The sequence below is a fragment of the Lagopus muta genome, chromosome 2, assembly GCF_023343835.1.
Source record: "Lagopus muta isolate bLagMut1 chromosome 2, bLagMut1 primary, whole genome shotgun sequence".
NCBI lineage: Eukaryota > Metazoa > Chordata > Aves > Galliformes > Phasianidae > Lagopus > Lagopus muta.
The window spans coordinates 103,454,338-103,474,292 of record NC_064434.1 but is presented as its reverse complement, the minus strand read 5'-3'; the positions used below and the strand labels follow the sequence as shown (position 1 = coordinate 103,474,292).

Here is a 19,955-nt window from a genome sequence, read left to right as displayed (position 1 = left end):
ACATCCTGTCATTTAATCTAGCTGGCACAGACACAAGCTCTTTTGATCTGTATTAACTGTCTTTATCTCGGTGTAGATCTCAGCCTCCCTATCTGTTATGTTAAAAAAGCTTTAATCAAAGAGTTTAAGCCAGTTTTATTGAATTATATTATTTTTCCTCCCAAAAACAAGGTTATAGAGCTCAGTTTCCTTCTTTCCACGTACTTTTACATCTGTATTTTGATTAGAAATGTTTTCAAAAGGGAAAAGAACCTCTGTTCAGTATGTTTAAAGCCATTCTAATTTAATTCGAGTGCAGAAAAAAATGAAAAACATTTCCAGAACTTTTTATCTGAAAGGTGAGTCTAAGTTCACCTGGGCATACAGTGCAATGTATACCACTATCAAATCCAGCAGGCTGTATCAGAACACGGAAAATGTTGGAGGTTATACTTCTCTTCCACTGTCCTAAGTGCCACTGCTATCGTTTTTGGGTTTAGGTCCTGAAGATGAGAGACTTCCCTGTGGGTTAGCCACAAGACTGTATTTCCCTTTGTATGGGAACTGCTGAGTCACGGCCTGAACCTCTGATTGATCACCTGAGGAGAGCCATGAGTCAGCCAGAGGAGCACAGGTGAAGGCAATTCACCTGTGCTGCCTGGCTCCACCCTCCTAGACCTATTTAAGAGCTGGCTACCAGTAGAGAAGGTTCTTGTCTGGAGATTGCCTTTGCTGGTATTTTGTGGGTGAGCCCAGGATAGGGGTAAGCCTTTTATTTATTCTCTTTTGTTATCATAGTCTACTTTGCCTGACTCTCTTGTTTTTTTTTTTTTTTTTTTTTGTGTGTGTGATTATGACATCCTAATATTTTTTGATTATACACTCTTTTTATTCAGTCTAGTGGCTGGGGCACAAATCTGACAGTCAGACATCTTCATCTTCCTATACTTATCATTTGCCTTGTAATAAATCACTGTAAATTCTCTCTTCCTGCCTTGCTTCCCTATTCCTTTCATGTATCTGATCTCTGCAGAATACAGGCAGAGTAAATTACCATAAACATGCTGTTGAGCTGCCTGTAGTTACCAGTTAGCAACCATTTTGTCTTCTCATGAGCTGAAGGAAACATCAGGTACTCACCCCTCTTGCACTCGGCGGCAAGTGCGGGTAGGCGGGCAGATGAGCAGAGGGATGTCCACGCTTCACCTTACTCCTGCTACGCCCTCTTCTGGTAATTCACTGATCTGCCTACAGAACAGATTGCATAGATTAATTAGATTACACCCCAAAGAAACAGACCTAAAAATCATGAAAGGCCCAGAGATTTCTTAATGTGGCTAAGGCCTTCTGATACAAGTGTACTCCACATACTAATATCTCCTGAGCTGGTCTGCATGTCCCAGCCTGGGATTTTACAAAGTATCTTCCAATATTCTGCTTTTTAATGATTTTGGCCATAAACTGACTTTAAACACAGTAGGCCAGTGTAGCAGAAATGCTGAGTCACAGCCTGAACCACTGATGGAGCATCTGATGGGAAGGCAGGGCCAACCAAAGGGAGGTCAAGTGCATGCAAAGCATCTGAGTGACTAGAAGGGAGTGGAGCCAGAATCCACCCCTTTCCATTCTCATTTAAGGGATGGCAGTGGAAGCAACAATATTTTGCTAGAGATCCTGTGTACCTGAGACCTTCTGAAGGGAGGAAGCTTTTTTTCAAAGTTTTTTTCCTTTATTTCTGTGCTAATGAGTGTTGCACTTGAATAAATCCTCGCTTGCTGCAGCTTGGGACCTTGCTGCTCTGCTGTCATTGCTGTGCTTTTCATAGCATTACAGCCAGGTAATTCAATGGTGAAATGGTTTGCAGGTCAGGTACCCAGGTGCAGACTAACTCATTTCTTGAAATAGATTAAAATGTGATATTGTAGAGTCTCAGACAAGCACACTTAATCAAACCCAACCTATGGGCTGACCAGAGGTACCACAACACTTCTCAACTTAGTTTCAAAATAGAATAGCTGTAATCTTACAGAATTAAATCTGATTTAAGTCTGAATTACTTTAGCATTTTCAGCACAGCTACTGACTCCCTGGAGGTTTAAGATATAGTTTGCCAGAATAAAAGTGATTTATTATGTTAGAAGGCTTTTTCAGTAGCATTATTTCCTGGGATTTGGAGTCGCCACAGCTGGTCTGTACTTCAGGCTGTGGTGTTTGGCATGACACAGGCTTATGTGATTAGACATCTCCTCTTGATATCTTTACCAAAATGCAAATAATCTGGAAAGTTTCATTTCATCATAATTTAGTGAGATGCATTTTGCTTTAAAATAATGCCCAAGGGAGGAGCAGCTAGTAAATCATGTCATTCAAGCCACAGAAATACAACTGAGGACTCCATAGACATTAGAAAGTGTAAAGCAGGCAACAAGAAGCTTTCTTTTCAACAAAATCTGTGGGTCAGACCCTCTGAGGTGAAAAGTTGAGGCAGTTTAATATTCTGAAATATCAAGACTTTTAACAGTAAACTGATAAAACATTAATGCTCATCTTAAATACTGCAAATACGCCCATCTTAAAGTATTAATAATCCTGATAAGAATACTGGAAGTGACCCCAGAACAGAAATCCTTCTGCTCTCTTGTAAGCATAATGGTTCCAGTGAGGTCAAGCCTATGGGATTTGGCATCCCTGCCTGCTCTGCAGGAGTCAATATGTGGTGTGTATATAGTGAGATAAATCATAATAAAGGTCTAATTACATTAAGGATGCCTATCACTTTGACTATTCTGGCAAAAGTATTTAGGATTGTTTTCTGTTGTTTTGGGAATTATAGAGAAAAATCAATAATCATTCATAGCCCTCTCAAATGAAATGTCTTCCATTAAGTTCTGGCTGGCAGTATAGCTTTTCTTGGGTAAATTTCTTTTTTACAGATATTCATACATCATAATACACTTTCACAGTGGCACCAACATAAAACAACTCAATTGCATATGCTGCATCTCAAATCAGACTTTGGCTGTGATAAATGCAAATCCTTAGGTCCTCATTTCTCAGAAAGACAAACAAGTGAGAGAGCCATTTTAGCAGAAGACAATTCTCGCATACCTAGCAGTCTTTTTAGTGAACTGCGTCAAGAAATTCGAGGACCCACGGCACTAAGTTCACCCCAGTGAACTGAATAGAGCCACAAATCAGCAGTTTGGAGCCACTAACATGTATAACAGAAGTAATCCACTAGAAGGCGACAAAGAGCCACAGTGTATGATCATGAAAGACTGATTGAGTCCAGCCTGCACTGCATTAATTCTGTACCTGGTTACAATCTTCTACAGTGTTGGCTGATCAGCACTGCATTTTCCTTTCATCTTGCGACTGAAACAAAATGTGGGGTTTAGGAAATATGACTCTTGCAGAAACTTCCTACCTAATGTTTGGTAAATCAATCTGTCTTCCCTCTCAATCAGTCAATCAAGCTTCCTCTCTGGGTACCCAACCTGTGACATGTGCACACAGAGGTCAGAATGAGTTGACTGTGTGCCAAATATTCTGCGGGGTTTTATTTAGGAATTCAAGTCTTGCTGTTTCTGTTACCCTTCAATCTGTTGCATTTTTAAATATTATACACAAAATCTTCTCTGAATCCCCTTTTGCATACAGTTAGTAACTGTAATTGTACTGGGGAGAATGAATGAGATAATGAGGCTGTGTTCTTTATAAAGCGGTTGTGAAAAAGTCAACAAAATGGGTTCTATTATTGCCCTGAAATACTTCCAGGCTTGCATTGCTTTTTCAGCCAGCTTTTGTTGAAACTGAAAACATCTAAATCTCCCGGAGGTAAAGGAGATGACAAGATGTAAACCAGCACTGTGACTGAAGATCTTCAGATAGGTTTCCAGCCAGTCTTAGGGAAAAAGACTCGTTTGCAGTTCATACTGACTTAATTAGAACAGACTCCTTCGAAAACCAGCCAACGAGAAGGAAGTTCATTTCTGAGATATTTTACATTACGCTGCGTGCCCCGAGAAGCGTGCAGGGCAGCGAACCTGAAACATCTAGCACCGTTCCCCTAATTCCTTCCAGTTAGAGAAGGCAGCAGGAGGGGGACTGACATTTTACGCGGTCCGATGGCGTCAGGACAAGGGGGAATGGCTTTAAACTGAAGGAGGGGAGATTTGCGTTAGACGTCAGTAAGAAATTCTTTCCTCAGAGCGCGCTGCAGCGAACGCCACCCCAGCGGGGAAAGGCCGTGAGGTAATATCCGCCATTCCCGCCCACTGGCGCCGACCTGACGTCATCACCGCGCGCCACCGCAGGCCCCGCCCCTCGTCGCTTTTCCGCTCTCAGCGCGCTTTCCGGCCCGGCGCTTTGCGGCGAGCGGTGCTGCTGGCTCGGGTCCGTCAGTGGGGCTGAGGAGGGGGGAATCGAGGCCTTCCTCCCTTCGGTGTAAGAGTCATCACATCGCTGTGTGTGATTTAAGGGTTTTTGGAGCCGCTAGGAGCAGCAGTTTGGGAACGAGGGCCTCTAACGTTCATTGCGTTGTTCCAGCCTCGTGTGTCTGTAGCGGAGGAGATGTGGAGGTGACATTTGCAAAAAGGTCAGTATCGTAACTCTAAAATGCTAAAATTCCACGGCCTGGTGCCTGCAGGCTCGGTCAGGCACCAGGCGGTCACAAAGAGCAGGAGGTGGGGCTTATGGGATGCCTTGATTTGTGCACGTGCTTATTTCAAATGACACGTGGTCGTGGAGCCTGCGTGTGGGCCGAGAGGCACCGAGGCTTTCAGGGAGCTGTGAAATGTTGTTCTGCAGTCCCAGACGTGTGAGTGCTCCACAACTTCCCAGAGTTGAGCTGCGTGTGGCACTCGTTCTGTTGGTGAGCACAGGCAGGGTGATGTATGCCTAACTTCAGTTGTTAAGTGAGTGTGGGCTGTGGGCTTTTCAGCTGAAGTCGTGCCCTGAGGGTGGCAGTACCTAGGCAGGTTGTGCTGTAGACATAAATATGGGGTTCCTGCTAAGAGTTCTGGGTCATGGCAACCTACACTATCAATACAAACTGAGGATGTAAGGATAGAGCACGGCCTGACTGAATGCAACCTGGGGGTATTGGTGGATAGCAGCTGGATATGAGCCAGCACTGTGCCCTTGCAGCCCGGAGAGCCAACCACATTCTAAGCTGCATCCAAAGTAGCGTGGCAAGCAGGGTGAGGGAGGAGATCCTGCCTCTCTGCTCTGAGCTGAGACACCTCACCTGGAGCACTACGTCCAGGTATGGAATACTCAGTTCAGGAGAGACATGGGCCTGTTGGAGTGCATCCAAAAACGATCCCAGGGGTGGATCACCTCTCTGCAAGGACAGGCTGAGAGCTGGGGCTGTGCAGCCTGGAGAAGGGAAGGCTCTGAGGAGACTTGAGAGCAGCCTTTCTATATCTGATGAGGAGGGGGTTATAAGAAAGAAGGGGACAGACTCTTTAGCGGGGTATGTTCTGACAGGACAAGGAGAAATGGTTTCAAATTAAAAGAAGGTACATTTAGATTGGAGGTAAGAAGAAAGATTTTACATTAAAGGTGGCACTGGCACAGTTTGCCCAGAGTGGGGGTGGATGCCATGTCCTTGGGTACATCCAGGAGCTCAAGGAAGGAGCTCTGAGCTCCTGATTGAGCTGTAGGTGTCTCTGTTCACTGCGTGAGAGATGGACCAGATGACCTTTAAAGGTCCCTTCCAACTCAGTGATTGTGTGGTGGTTCTATAAAATGGTGTTGGAACTCGAGGAATATCAAGAAATCAGTGTCTATTGTAAGGAGAGCCTGATTTTCAAAGTGGAGATAGAGGTTGCTTGTACAGGCCGTGGTTAAAATAGTTCAGTTCAGGCTGTTTTGTTAGCTTGGTCAACTGACGAACAGCCAAAAGTAGATTAGGATCGCTGTTCAGATCAGCAGAAAAAGGTACTGCATAAAGTGTAAATGTAGAAAATGAAATTCCAATGAAAGAAAGTATGTTTTTCATGGATTGTAGAAATGGGGGCTAGAGGAAACGAGTGGCAGCATGTTTTGGAAGAAGCGGGAAACTCCAGGGTTGAGTAGCTGCAGATGGGGCACTTGTTCATTTCTGTTTGCTGGGAATTTGGTAGGGCAGAACTATTGACTACTGTCACAAACTGAAAAGAAAAAAAATACAGGGATACATTGTCAAAGTGGACACAACTCAGTAAACTATAGTAGGGGACAGTGTTTTGCTGTACAGGTGCTCCTTGGTTTTCAGTGCGACCAGAAGTGTGAGACCAGTCACACGTTCAAACCTACCATCACTTGGAAGCCTGTCTTGAAATGAGCTGTCCTAGCATAGTGTGAGAGCTTTTATGAACATGTCTCACTCAGAGGTGTTCTGGACAAACACAAAGACAGCTGGTTTTATTATTGTGCTTGCTGATGGAAGCACTGACAGGTTTGAGCTGAACAAGAGCCAGCGTATATTGGATTTGTTCGGCAGAGGAAATGATTTTGTCATCGGCTCTGGAATCTAGCACTGCTGATGACACTGTACAGAGAATAAAAATGTTTTGGGAATCATAGGGAGAAACTTTCAACTTGATCCCTATGTGGATAGAGTAGAAGTGAATAAGAGCTAGGATGGGATACTTGGTTTCTCATCGTATCCCTGTGGGCTGAAATGCAAGTGAGCCTTAAAAATATTATTCCCTTCCTTTAAATTTTGGTCTTCCTTTAAGACAGAGTACAATAAACTTTGCAGATCCTCTGGGACTGATGAGATTAAATCTCAGCGGCATCAGCAAGATCCTGGTGATGCCAGGTGTATTGCAGGGCTTTTCTGTGCACGTTGGAATACTGCCAGGAGCTTAGCTTTGATGTCAGGGTTAAAAGCGATTGCTTGGCTGTTACCTTTGCATAAAGTAGTGTAAAGGGTGCACTGGATAACTCCTGTGGCTTGGATTGGAATATTTTTAAGGGAATCAAGAGAAGCCTGATGCTGCATATCTGGTATTTCATTATAGGCTTAATTGCTTTTGCAAACAAGACTGTGTGTTGGCGTTTGAAGCACTGTAACTGTGCTCAGTAGATGCACTCTCCAGCTGCCCCAAGCTGCCTTGAAGAAACAGCTCTATGGACACGGTGATAATTAGCAAGTACCTAATTACTTGTTAGCAGTAGTAGTGCTGAGCAGTCTTTGCCATGGACCAGATCCTATGGTACTTACAGTGTTGCAAATATGGAATAAAATGGATATCTCTGTCCAAAACAAAGTGGATTTATTTGTCCAGAAGATGTTTGTAATTAAGAAGCTTTGTTGTGGTCTCAAGTAGTTTTAAATTTAAGATGTTTGTTCCATGTGTCTTCATTGCTGCACAGCTGCAGCAGTGAATTAATGTTAGAGCAGAATAGACATCTGCCATGCTTGTGTATCACCTACAGCCACTACAAGTTCTGATTCAGAATTTGAAAGAGGGAGGACAGTGCCAAATTTTAGATACTGGCATAGATGGTTTGTCATACCCACATTGCTAATGCATTTGATTTGAATCTGAAAGGGGTTTACCTACCCTGACTAAAAGTGTTTGGGTTTCTTTTGGTTTTCTGTACGTAATCCATAGATATCAATGAAAAGCAAGAGTCTCATCTGTTTTTTGTTAGGCGAATCATCTGAAAAAAAGTAAAAGATCTGAGCTCAGTTTGAAAACAAGGCTTTGTAGTGCTTAAAAAAGGTGAGAACTAGTAGGAAGTGCTAAGTGTGATGCAATATTAAACACAGTGCTGGATGCTTAATTCTTTTTTTTGTCATCTTTTTACTCGTTACAAACTACTTCCAATAAATCATTTTTATCCTGGAAGCGCTGTTTTAATTGTGGGTGGAAATCATATGTGGGATGCTGAATGTACTTTAATTCTGTCTTTTGAGGGTTCATGTTGCCATGTTGATGTATACCTGTAGCTTCTGTTACTTTCCCCATGCTTCTTCAGCAAAATCTCTCATTATGCACCCACATCCTAATTAGAGTTTGTTTTTCAAAATAAGAGGGACAGTTTTGATGTCCAGGTGGGCAGGAAGGAAAGTGGGGTTGATTTGTTTCTCTTTTTGAGCCAGCAGGCAACTGATTGCTGAGGCTTATGTTGGTAAAAGCCCTAGGGTTAAAAGGGAAACTTGTTCCTGGTAGATTGATGTCATGAAGTCATGCCATATTTGTCCACACTTTTTGTTTCTCTCAATGTCTTCAATCAAAATTGGCCTTTTTCATGTTGTGTTTATGGGTTCTGAGCTTTCCTTTGCATTCTCAAAATTAAAGGTCTTATAAGGTACTGTCATTGCACAACCACAGATTATATGTTCACCATTGTGTTACTTGCTGATGGAAATACGTTCTTATCCTTATTTTCCCTGTGCTCATATTTGATCAGCAAATATTTTCATACCTCCACGTATCTGAATACTTGTAGTACTCTTACTTTTAAGTTGGATCTCTGGGGCAAATAAAAAACAGTTGAAAGTCAGCAAACCCAACAAAAGATATCGGTGTAGTAAATGTCCACTCCTGGAACTGAATTTCTGCTTGTTCAAAATACACTGGGAAACACTTACAGAACTTTGAGGAAATGTTATTTGTGGTTTAATAACCGAAACGTAACTATGGAGGGCAGTATAACCTTTAGGTGTAATTACAGAGTCACTGATACGGTCTCAGTCCTTGCCTTTGTCATTCAGCAGGTGTGACTGTGCTGTGTGTGTGTTGGTTTTGGCAGAAACAGGTCTGTGGAGTTTCCGGTGTGCATGTTTTCTAATGCAGTGTAAGTTTGTTCTTGTTGATTTAATACTATCAAAACTCTTGTAGGCTGTTGACTGCTGCCTTATTGTTGGCGTGTGCCAACACTGTAACATATCCTGCTCGGAGATTAGTAATGCTGAAACAACAGTGTAATGAAAAGAGAGAGGGCCCTGCACAGCAGGAGGAGGAACTTGCTCTGATTCCTGCTGAACTGCAAACACAAGTTTGACACATTTTCCCCCCTTCCTTGGCACAAGGAGCAGACTTAGGCTGACTGCCCTACCCTTCACTGCCTGAGTACAACCTTGTTCCAGTGATGGCTGACACACAGTTTTCCTTTCCTAATAAAGTGTCAAGTAAATACCTCATGCTATGTACCTCTTGTAGAAAAACTTATTTTGAGCTGTTTCTCTTCTTTCCTACTATCTGTATTCTTTCCCTCCCTCATTTTGTAGGGTTACCTTGGGATATTGAGAGGAATGTAATGTATGTTCTGGTGACTGCGTGTCCATGCGACTGCGGTGAAATAGCTTGAATTATTTTTATTGGTAACGTGCTCCTGCTGTGGGAGTTTGTTGGGATTGGATAACACTTCTCTCCCTGTATTTGTAAGTATAGTAAATGCATGCTGACAGACATCTTCTAACCAGGCTTAACTGTGTTAACAGCTGGCCAAATTTAGTGTCTTCTGTAGCTTTAAATATTTTCTGTGCTGTATTATAAGGTTATCAGATAGCTGGTTGGCTCTCAGTCAGCCTGAGAAAGGTGATTGTAATGCAAGTAGCATTGAATGAAATGCAAACAATGCTATCATAGGAGGTAGAAATAATTATATTGCTGTTTACCTTTTTGTAGGCAGTGTTTTGTAGGTTCAGCTTAGCTTTCTTGCTTAGGTATGCTGCAGCTGACCGAGTTGGTATTGAAATGGTTTGAGTTGCATGCTAGGGTATGGAGGGGACCCTCAGTGTATAGTAACGCATTTCTGACCAAGATAAGAAGTCATCTGAGTAGGATTATAACTCAACCATGTAAATAAAAGCAATGGAAATGGGCTTGTTAACTGACTTTTCATGTTTTTGGAATTGCACTGACGTGGCTAAAAACAGAGGTTTCAGGAGACCTGAGGAAAATAGTGCCATGCTGTTGTTCCTCTCAGTCTTCCTCCTGCTTGACCTCCAGGAGACAATATAACTAAAAAGAAAGCTCTCTACACAAACTGTGTTCTTGCCTGGAAAAGGGAAAGATCAGATCTCTATCTAAAACAAACAGCAGTGATATGACAGCTGTTTGCTGTTTCCTTGCAGTTTGTGCTGGCTGCGTGGCTTTGGTATTCAGAGATCAAACTTTGAGAGTGTGGTTTCTCCAACCAGAGCTCCCACCTTCTGCACTCAGCAGCTGGGAGTGAGAGTCTCACACTGACCCCAAGCAGAAGGGACTGCAGTGATCCAGATGCTCCCACTGTTCCTGATACAGCCCTGCAAACTAGCAGGAAAACAATGTATTTCTTCTTTTAACATTAAAAAGAAAAATAATAATTGTTGCTCAATCAGTAGAAGCTGTAGAAAATGATGCAGATTTAAGTAACATCAGCTTTCCAAGATAATGTGTTTTATGATTGGAGAGGAATCTAATTAAAGATCTTGATTGGAAGCCAGTGACCAGATGGCTTGGCAGTAGCCATGCCCCATTACTGCACATGCTGGGATCAAAACCGGTGTGCTCTGGGATCGTTCACATCTTTGCTGATCTCACAGTTGCTTTGCATGGATGTGTCTACAAGATTTGCATTCGGAAATCAAAATCAACTCAGTTTCATTACTGTTAGAGTTATATCTCAGATTAAAGTGGTCCACAGAGAATTCAGAGAACTGGATGCAGAGTTCACAGGAAGCGTTTCTTGGACCAACTCTTAAATTTAAGATTGAGAGAGATAACTGACCCTGACATAACTGGGGCTGCATAACCACTCTGAAACTGAAGTCATGTCTGTTCCTAGGATGGGCTGAAGCTATATCTCTAATTTTTGCACGTGTGCACTTGGTTTAGCTCTTTATGTACTGTGATTTACTAGATATTTAGAGCACTTTTAAGCAAGCAAATAATTTCCTTCTACCACAGACCATAAAAGCTAAGTACTGCTTTGGGACCGGTACAAGAATAGGTATCACTTGTAATTCTCCTTCATGCTGTTTTGTACAGCAGTTGGGAGTTATCCCTGGAGCTATGGGATCTTTAACTGTGTCACTACTTCACTACTGATGCTGATTGCTGGAATTCTTCAGGAGGAGGCACTTTTTATAATGTTTAATGAATAAATGCTTGTGGTTTCTATTTTAAAATAGTCTTTTGAATTCTGCAGAGAGCGTTACTGATTTTGCTGCTTCTTTCTAGGTGGAAATGGCAGAAGATATTAACACAGAAGAATATCCCACTGAAATTCATGATTATCTTGCAACATTTGAAAAATCTCTTACTTCGGTAGATGAGATGTTGAAGACAATGATGTCAGTTCCTAGAAGTGAGCTTCTCCAGAAGGTAAATCATCTTCCACTTGATAGCCTTTCTGTTAATAATACAGGGTCTGTTTAGCCACTGCACAGAGAAATAACAAATATTACACTGCCTACCTGTCACACCCAATATTTGAAACTTCTGCGTTTGTAAGATACCCAGATGATGTTATGAACTAAGTGATGAAATGTATATTCTTCAAAGGTGGAAAGTGAAGATTCTACCAGTGAATCATTTAGGTAATGGGCTTCTATCCTATACTTCACCTTCCCAAAAGTGCATGCTGAGTGCTCTTCCTGAGCAGAGAGCTTGTTCCAAGTTGTCCATGTCCTTTTCACAACAAACATCACAGAAATGTGGTTGATATAGAAGGATGTGAAGATGAATTGTCAACATTGAGAATTGATTTCCTGTTGACTTGCAGAATCTGGTCTCTGAAAAACTGAGTTGTCTCTTCTAGCTGTGTTGTAAGCACAAGCCTGTAAACTTTGTGGATGTTTGGATTTTTTTTTTCTTCCCTCAGAACATAAAGACAGCAAAGTACTGCCTGAAGATCTCATAAAAGTCTATCTGTCTTGTAACATTTAAAACCTTACATGTATCTTCTTTCTTTAGGGCAAGGAAAAGCTAACATGAGAACCTTTTTTTTTTTTTTTTTTTATCCTCTGAGGGTTTCTAACATAAATGAGTTATGAGGAAAACAGTCTTAACAACACTGATCTTTTGACAGTATCCATGTTAGAAGTAGTGAACTATACAATGATCTTATCAGAGTCTCTGGAAATCCTATAGGACTAAACCAATAAATTGACTTTGACAGTTGAGGGGAAAAAAAACAAGGCATTACCTTTTTTGTTCCTTTGCTGGGCAGCTGTAAGTGTTCTAGCATGCATCAAATGCAATCTAATGCTATATGTTATGTTATATGTATACTAGTGTTCATCACTTGTTCACAGCACACTTGTATCTGAGCTTCAATAATACTCAGGCGTTCTTTTTTCTTCTGGTGATAGCAGAAACTATTTTGAAACTATTTTTTGTGGAAAAAATAGGGTCTTTTTCCTGACTGCGGGAACAAGAGTCAAAGAGCTCCACACTAAGAGGTTTTATTATTTTAGCCATATGGTACTGTGGAATTTAAGATCAAGCTGGGAAAATGACGTGACTGTTTGGAGAGGAGGGTATGGTCCTGAGGTGGCAGGCTTCATCTCAGTGAACCTGTGCTGTAAAAAAATGCTAATTTAGTACGTATCTATGAATGCATTAATGCTCAGTTCGAAAATAGGCACACTGCTAAAATATGTCCACATCTTGAAAATGTGTAAATGATTTTCTCTTTTCATTCTAGTTAGAGCCACTTGAGCAAGCAAAACTGGATTTGGTTTCAGCGTACACCTTGAATTCAATGTTCTGGGGTAAGTATGTGATAGGAGGACAAGGTTCAGATGATCACTGTTTGAATGCTTTCTAGCTGCAAACATCAAATTTATTTTCAAATGTATTTCATAGCCAAATAGATAGAAACTGATGATTAAGGACTCAAATTGTTGCTATTCTTAAGGTAAATGATGTTGATAATTACAGAAGCTGGCTTTGTACATGCCTGAGAATCTTTGTGGCTTTTTTTTCTTGGCAACCTTTTCTGTCCTTCTTAAAAGGGCAAAGTTTAACTGCATTATGTATTTTATGTATTTATTTATTATATATATGTATTTTTAACAGCAATATTTGATAACGGTGTTGCTGTCAGATACTTAACCATGTGGTTAAGCACCATGATTAATAGTTTCATGTGGCAATTACAGTTTTCCTATTTGACTGGTTAATTGGGCACTAAGTCATCACAGCCATCCATATCAAAACCACGTTTTCTTCTTGTAGTATACTTGGCTACTCAGGGAATCAATCCAAAGGAACATCCAGTGAAACAGGAACTGGTAAGATTCTTACATTGCATGCTTTCAATACTTTACTTGTCCAGAGCTGTGAACTCATATAGAAGCAGATGTATATTTATATCTTCTGAAATTGGCATATGGCCATGATAGCACCCATATGCTACGTAATATTATCTAATTGCCTGTTAGTATGCCCTACTGGGTTCTCTAAATTAAGAAATTCGTATTTTTAGTTCCAAACAGCACAGTTTGAAGTATCGTTTGTAGAGCCTACTGAAATAAGAAAAAGCAACGCGATGAATAGTGCCGTCTTGTCTTTCTGCTTCTCCATTTCTCTTTTTGAGAATTGAATTCTGAACAGAATAGCTTTTCACTTGTATCTGTTAAATAGAAAAATGTTTCATGCCTGATAATAATTTATAACTTCCAGTATGGCATTTTTTTTTTTCCTTAGGAATACTTGGAATCATGTTAATCTCTGAGGCTGTCTTTTTCTTACTTTTGTATGACTCTGAAAGCGTAGTGTGGTTGATTTACTAGCAAAGACGGGAAAGAGCCCCCCCTTCTTCCAAGTCCTCCATTAATTCATTTTCTCAGCAGTAAAGAATCCAGTTCAGCAACAAAGCTAAAAGCTTTTTTGGCACCAGTTGTATGTGTATTGTCCAGTAATTCTGCATTAGTGACATATTTACAGCCTGTAATAAATCTTTTAGGTTTGTCTTTATATTCCATTTAGATGCATGACTGCAGTACAGAAGGCATGGTATCTTGAAAAATTCTGCTGACTTAAAATATCAAATCATTCAGCTTAAAGAAAAAAAATAGATTTCAAAACTTTGAGCTACCCTTTTTAATTCTGGTATAAATGAAAACACTAAATCTAGGCAATCATAATATACTTAGCTTAAATGCAATCCTTAGGTAACCGGAGCAATAGAAGATAGGAATGAAAGATGTGGAAAGCTAGCTTGAATAACAAGAATCCTTCTATTTTTAATTTTGTGAGGTTTTCAGTAGTCTAGACTGTATCCCATTAAAAAATGGGCCGGTTAATATTTCATGAACTCTCAGTCAGTTTCTTGTTCCTCCTATATTATATAGCATCTGAATATTGTGTTAATTTTGTTACACTAAAAATAAATTGTATCTCTTCTACTGTGGGTATTTTATGCTGGTATTTTACCTCACAATTGGCAGTCGTTTTAAATTTGAAGAATGAGTGACTTACTCTAGGCTAGATTCCTTTCAGCTCTTTCCTTTCTTCCAGGAGCATTGTGATGTTCTTATTCATGTGGAAAGGGAATAAAAAATCATGTTCCATCATGATTGTTTTGTTTTTAGAATTGCTCCTTCTGTACGTACAGGGAGTATATTGGGATTCAAATGATATTAATAAAACTTGCATTCCAGCTATCAGAGTTCATTTCTTTCAGCATTTTGATATTAGTTGGCTGCTTCTTCCCATGTTGATATATGTAGGCTTGCCACGTGTTCTCATGAACCATCTCAGGCACCAAAAAAAAATCGCAGTCTGTCATGGTTTCAGACCTTGAAAAGCACTCTTCATTAAAGCTGATTTTTGACACAAGATTGTCCAATTTTTTTGACAAATCAGTTGCTTGTAAGGGTCAGTGAAGAACTAAAAATCAGATCTGTAGTGCAGGTCTTGTAGGTGATGTTTCACATTCCAAAAGCTGTCACTAGTCGTGGATTAGGTAACAGCAGGATGTATGTAGTTATCAATATCCATAAATGTCCTGTTAGTCAACTCTGGCAATTCATGCATTGGGTAAAGCATATGTGCATCACACATGCATGCATTACTGTTGTTTGTTGCATGTAGTACAGAAACACCTGAAGGCCCTACAGTTCAAGGCCATGTTGGGCTAAATATCTAGATGTGAAATCTGTGAGCCAACCTTTTACCTACTGTACAGAATTACTGCGAGTGTCCTCTCTACTAAGTGAGGAGAAGCAGGCACTTAACAGAATGTGATTCCCATCTTAGAGGGTTTACGCTCTCAAAGTAATTTTCTTTATTGATTATAGAACTGGCTGAGGGTGAGCATGCACATAAATGAGATGGTTAAACTGGTGGGGATCTGCAGGTGAGGCTGGGTCAAAGCCATGCTTTGTTCAACATGACATGAGACGCTCAATGACTATTGTAGGCGAAGGTGACAAGAAAGGATGTATTCCCTCTCTTTAGAGAATGGCAGTGGAAACAGGCTTTTTTGATCGTTTATGGTCATAAGAGATATCTCTAGTACAGCTGGAAATTCATCAGATTGCTTTGAATATGTCAAGGGAGACTTAGCAATGAACCATTTCAGGATCTTGACCACAGATCTTTTGTGTAGTTGCATACTTAATGCTTGTGACTTCTTGACTTTTGTAAGATGCTTTATGTGGATTTCTTCTTCCTTCTTTTTTTCTCCATCTTCCCCTCTTTCATAGACAGTGAGTAGTGCAATTTTATAAATACATCATATCTAAATATTGATTTTTGCTATCTTTACTGAGGCCAAACTTTTTTTTTTTTTTGTATTTTTTAGCAACATTAAATACAATTCCCTTGTCTTACAGTACAGCTGTAGGACTTCATGTTTCTTTGGTGATGGATGTCATGCAAATATTAGTATGGTAGATACCCATGTTGGAGAATCTGCTAAAAAGGAAGCCTTAAATTTGCAAAGAGCCTGGTATATGTTTAGAAGATGCTATTTTTCTGTTTGTTATAGAAAGGTACCATGTGGAGTGCTCCTACTCATTGATTTTACTCCAGTGGTAAACTTGGAAGGACGGTCTGGGGAGAAAAAAAAACAACCCAACACAAAAACCCCTTGTGTGTGTGTAAATATAAGCACTAAATATATATATATATATATTTTTTTTTTCTAGGAGAGAATAAGAACATACATGAACAAGGTCAAAGAAATAGCAGACAAGAAAAAGGCATCCAAACTTGATAAAGGAGCAGCTTCCAGATTTGTAAGGAATGCTCTCTGGGAACCAAATCCTGAAAATGACCAAACTCCTGCTAAAGCAAAGAAGAGAAAGATGAACTAATTTTTCCCCTTTATGTTATCAGAGACACCTAAAGTTATCAAAATGTGTTTTCTGCGCTGTATGAGTCTTACAGAAGTGCTGTATAGCAACATCTTGATTAAATTACACTTAAAAAATTTTTCAGGGTTGTATTTTGTCCAGGATGCTCCCTTCTGAGGTAACTATGCACTGAGGTTTAAAAAAAAAAAAAAGCATTGTATGTATATCTGTAAGTGCCATGTAATGCTGCAGAAATAATGTTTCATTATTAAAATGATAATGACTTGCCAAATGCTTGTTGGTAATAGATACTGGTACTGCTTTGATTATAATGCCTAAGAATTATTTTTTTTACTTATGTTTTTGTATGTACTTCGTCTCTTGAATATTAAAGCAGTCTCAAACAATGCTGTCCAGTTCGTGGTGTTCATGTAAAACCCATGTTTACTTTCTCATTACACCATTGAGTGAGTTCTTGTGTTCACAGAGTATTGTAAGGTTTATTCACTATATTGAACTGTTCTGTTTTCAGCTTCTGGAATAGCATGTATGCTGTATTCCCTTACTTCTGTGGTCTCTGAAGAAACTGAGGTTCAAGGGCTGCAAGCAAATAGCCTGAATTCCACTTTAAGTCCTAGTGTCTAATCCGTGCAGGGGGGGAACCACAACAGAAAGAGCCCAAATGAGTGCTTTGTAGGGCTGAACAAAGGAGCAGGCAGGGGACAGCAAACAGGAAACAGCACGTGCAGGAACTTGATTGGAATTTTGGCTGTGGTGTGCATCTCTTAGTGCTGACTCTGACATAAATGTGCTGTGAGGTGGTAGGAGTGTGGTCATTGGCTGCTGTTTTTCAGATCTTTGTTCTTGGGTACACTTTGAACTGCTGCTCTGCCTTGCAAAATAGTCTCCTGCGCTCAAATGTGAAGCTTAGTTTAGGAGAGGGAGTACATTAATTCCATTAGGAATTAGAACCTAATAAATTCATTTTTCAGTATGCTACAAAGGAAAACTCAATTATTAGTCCAAAAGCTGCTTAAAAAGCAGGGGCAAGCTAATTATGAAGAACAATTTATTTCACCAAAATGCCATTTGGGTAGCAGACTGCAGTCTTGGGAAATACAGTTAGAGTAAAATACTGAATGATTAAAAGAAATATATCCAGTACCCCTATGGTAGTACTGCAAGCTGAGTGATTTACAATGAATGGGTATTGTCTTCAGTGTTGTCCTGCATCATGCATTATGCAGAGCATGAATTGATTTCAGTGAGGTGCTAAAATGAAGATTCTCTTGTCACTGACTATCTAAAAGTAAATATTTCAAAATAACAGTGAAGTTTAATAAACTCAAGTAATTGTTGTGTATCTCTGGAAACATTTTCAGTGACTGTATGAGTTTACAGATTTTTGTTTGTGATAAATTCTGAACAAGCAAGAATTTCTTCATTCCAGTTCAAGCAATCCAGTTAAGGAGAGCTTGTTTCTATAGGTGCTGATGCTGGTACCTGTCTTTGCTGCCTCAGATCTACAGGGCAACTCATGAGCATACACATCAAAAATGCAAAAACTTCTGCCGGCTGAAAGGTAAGATGAGCATGCTTTATTTCTACAGATGAATGTCACAGTTATGCAAAACAAAAGCACAGTTAGACTCGTGGGTCTTGAGATTCAGGTTAAAATTGTGGAAGACTTGAAGTGTGTTGTTTTGTATCTGTAGAATATTATAACCAGACCTGTGAACTTTGTGTCAGTGTAGATGTTTTCACGTGCAAAGTTCAAAACATTAGCCTCAAAAAAATATGATGTGAAGAACAGGTGCCCTGTGAACTAGTTAGTAAGACAACAGGATGTATGTGGTATGAAGTAGCAGAAGCTACAAGTGTTTTAATGCAGAGACTTTTGAGGTTATAATGTCTTATACTTTGGTATGCTTTTTCTGGAGGAAGCAGGTAGATCAGCTTCTATTTATGTGCAGTACTGTTAATTAAAAGGGAATTGAAGGACGTTTCCATTACATGATTTTCCTCTTAAGCTTTAATTATAGCTTTTGTTTTAAAAGGTTAATTTCTGAAAAAAGATCATAATTCAGTGTCCAGTAAAGTACACAGCTTTCATGGGTAAATGTTTAAACGAGAATAATGCAAGGATGTTAATGAAGAGTTGCTGAAGTAGAAATCCATCTGGTATAATGAAGTATGTACACGTAATTGACATTTGTGATAGGAAAATTGGTATACGTGTAGCAAATGCAACTTGGTAAATGCTTATGTGGCTGTTCTGATGACCAGGTTTGTGGCTTTTCTAATGCAAAGACAGTAACTCCAGTGAATACCCCAGAAACTGAAGATTATCACCATGTGTCTGTTACTGGCCCACAGCCCTATTAGTAGCTTGACATCTCCCTGCATTACCTTGGTTCTGCTCCTAGAAAACACCCGTCTTTCTCTAAGATAGTGTACTGTGACTGCAAACAAATGAGGATGCTTACTACAACTTTGATTTGCCCTCTTTTAAATGCTAGTTGTGAGTTAGCAAGTCAACATATCACTGATGTTCATCCCTATTCCTCCAGTCTTTTTATTATTTGAGAACTGCATCCTCAAGAGTGGATATTTTACTATGTCATCCTAATTGCTTCTGGCCTTGAAAATCGATACTAGCATAAGGTCCTGTCAGAAAGTATTAATGTTCCTGTTTCATTGGAAATCTCCTCACAACATAGTTACCTGGAATGATAAAAGCTAAAGAAGGATCAAGTTACCTTGGAAACTTACTATAAAAATATCAACTATAGAATATTATAAAAACAGAATTGTTTTGGAATTCAGAGGGACACCAAAATCCTTTTTTTTTTTTTTTTTTTTTTTTTTTTTAAATCTGCAGGGCTGAGACCATTACAAATGTAAAGAAAAAACTAGATTTCCATATGTAAAGAGGTGGCATTACTTTTGGAGTGACCCATGTAACATGACATACTTTGGCCAGCAGATGATGAAGACCTGCGTCTGCAATCTCAGTAGAGGAGACCTCATCTCATCGTAAAGGCAGATGGTGGCGACAGGAAGGCTTTTAGAAGTTGAGAACAGCAAATTGTACCTAGAAGCACACGTAGAGATCCACTGATGTTGGTGATATTCTGTGCAAAGTTCCTTCTGGCAAGATCTCCCTGAACTCTTGACTCAGTTTACACAGATTCTCTTCTACTGGAAGCAACTGCAAAACTCCCTCATGCCTAGGAAAAACATCCTCTGATCTTCATCATTAAAATGTGATACGTGCCAAATTGGTTATCAAAATGAAACAGCTTTTGAATGGAATGTCATTTTTCTTTCATCAAACATGGCTGGCTAGTAATGTGTAGCTGCTTTGGAATGTTAAAGTGTAAGGGAACAACAGCATCCTTTTTTAGGCAAATTGACTGTTGAAAAAAAGTAGCACCAGCTAACATTGGAGTGATACACAAAATCAGAATATAATCGGAGAAATAATCATGAGACTTCTCTACAGAGTAAGTCTGGCAAACTTCAAACCAAAGAAATGTTCCAGCTTACAATAATTGAAATTGGTTGCATTTCGACCACGTCTTTTTCCTGAACTGAGATGTAAAGATGCCAAAGTAGGGCGTTTGTTAAAATTGTTTATATATGATTCTTAGTTCAAAATTTACTCGGCAGGGATAAAAAAAAACCAAACAAAAGACAAAACAACAACAAAAAACCAACACATAAGGCTACAGTAATTTAAGAG

General features: G+C 39.7%; 1 protein-coding gene across 3 annotated transcripts; it reads left to right on the top strand.

Annotated features, from left to right (window-relative positions):
• Positions 1-694: 694 nt before the first annotated feature.
• Positions 695-19,905, top strand: C1D (C1D nuclear receptor corepressor). 3 transcript variants are annotated; one of them, XR_007375344.1, is made up of 6 exons: positions 4,286-4,576; positions 11,145-11,288; positions 12,613-12,679; positions 13,146-13,201; positions 16,064-17,792; positions 19,197-19,905. XR_007375344.1 is itself a non-coding variant. In XM_048936926.1 (5 exons), the coding sequence occupies exons 2-5, from the start codon at positions 11,151-11,153 to the stop codon at positions 16,229-16,231; spliced, it is 429 nt and encodes a 142-aa protein (XP_048792883.1). In that variant the 5' UTR covers positions 695-742; positions 11,145-11,150; the 3' UTR covers positions 16,232-19,905. The 3 variants fall into 3 exon arrangements, 2 of the variants coding, with proteins under 2 accessions (XP_048792883.1, XP_048792882.1); XM_048936926.1 differs by lacking the exon at positions 4,286-4,576 and adding an exon at positions 695-742 and having other exon boundaries at positions 16,064-19,905; XM_048936925.1 differs by having other exon boundaries at positions 16,064-19,905.
• The last annotated feature ends 50 nt before the right edge of the window (positions 19,906-19,955 follow it).

Excerpts from the sequence above, each read along its gene's own strand:
- C1D (XM_048936926.1), top strand. The coding sequence starts at position 11,151 with ATGGCAGAAGATATTAACACAGAAGAATATCCCACTGAAATTCATGAT. Across the intron at positions 11,289-12,612 it reads GAAGTGAGCTTCTCCAGAAG|TTAGAGCCACTTGAGCAAGC; the intron begins GTAAATCATCTT and ends TTTTCATTCTAG. Across the intron at positions 12,680-13,145 it reads CTTGAATTCAATGTTCTGGG|TATACTTGGCTACTCAGGGA; the intron begins GTAAGTATGTGA and ends TTCTTCTTGTAG.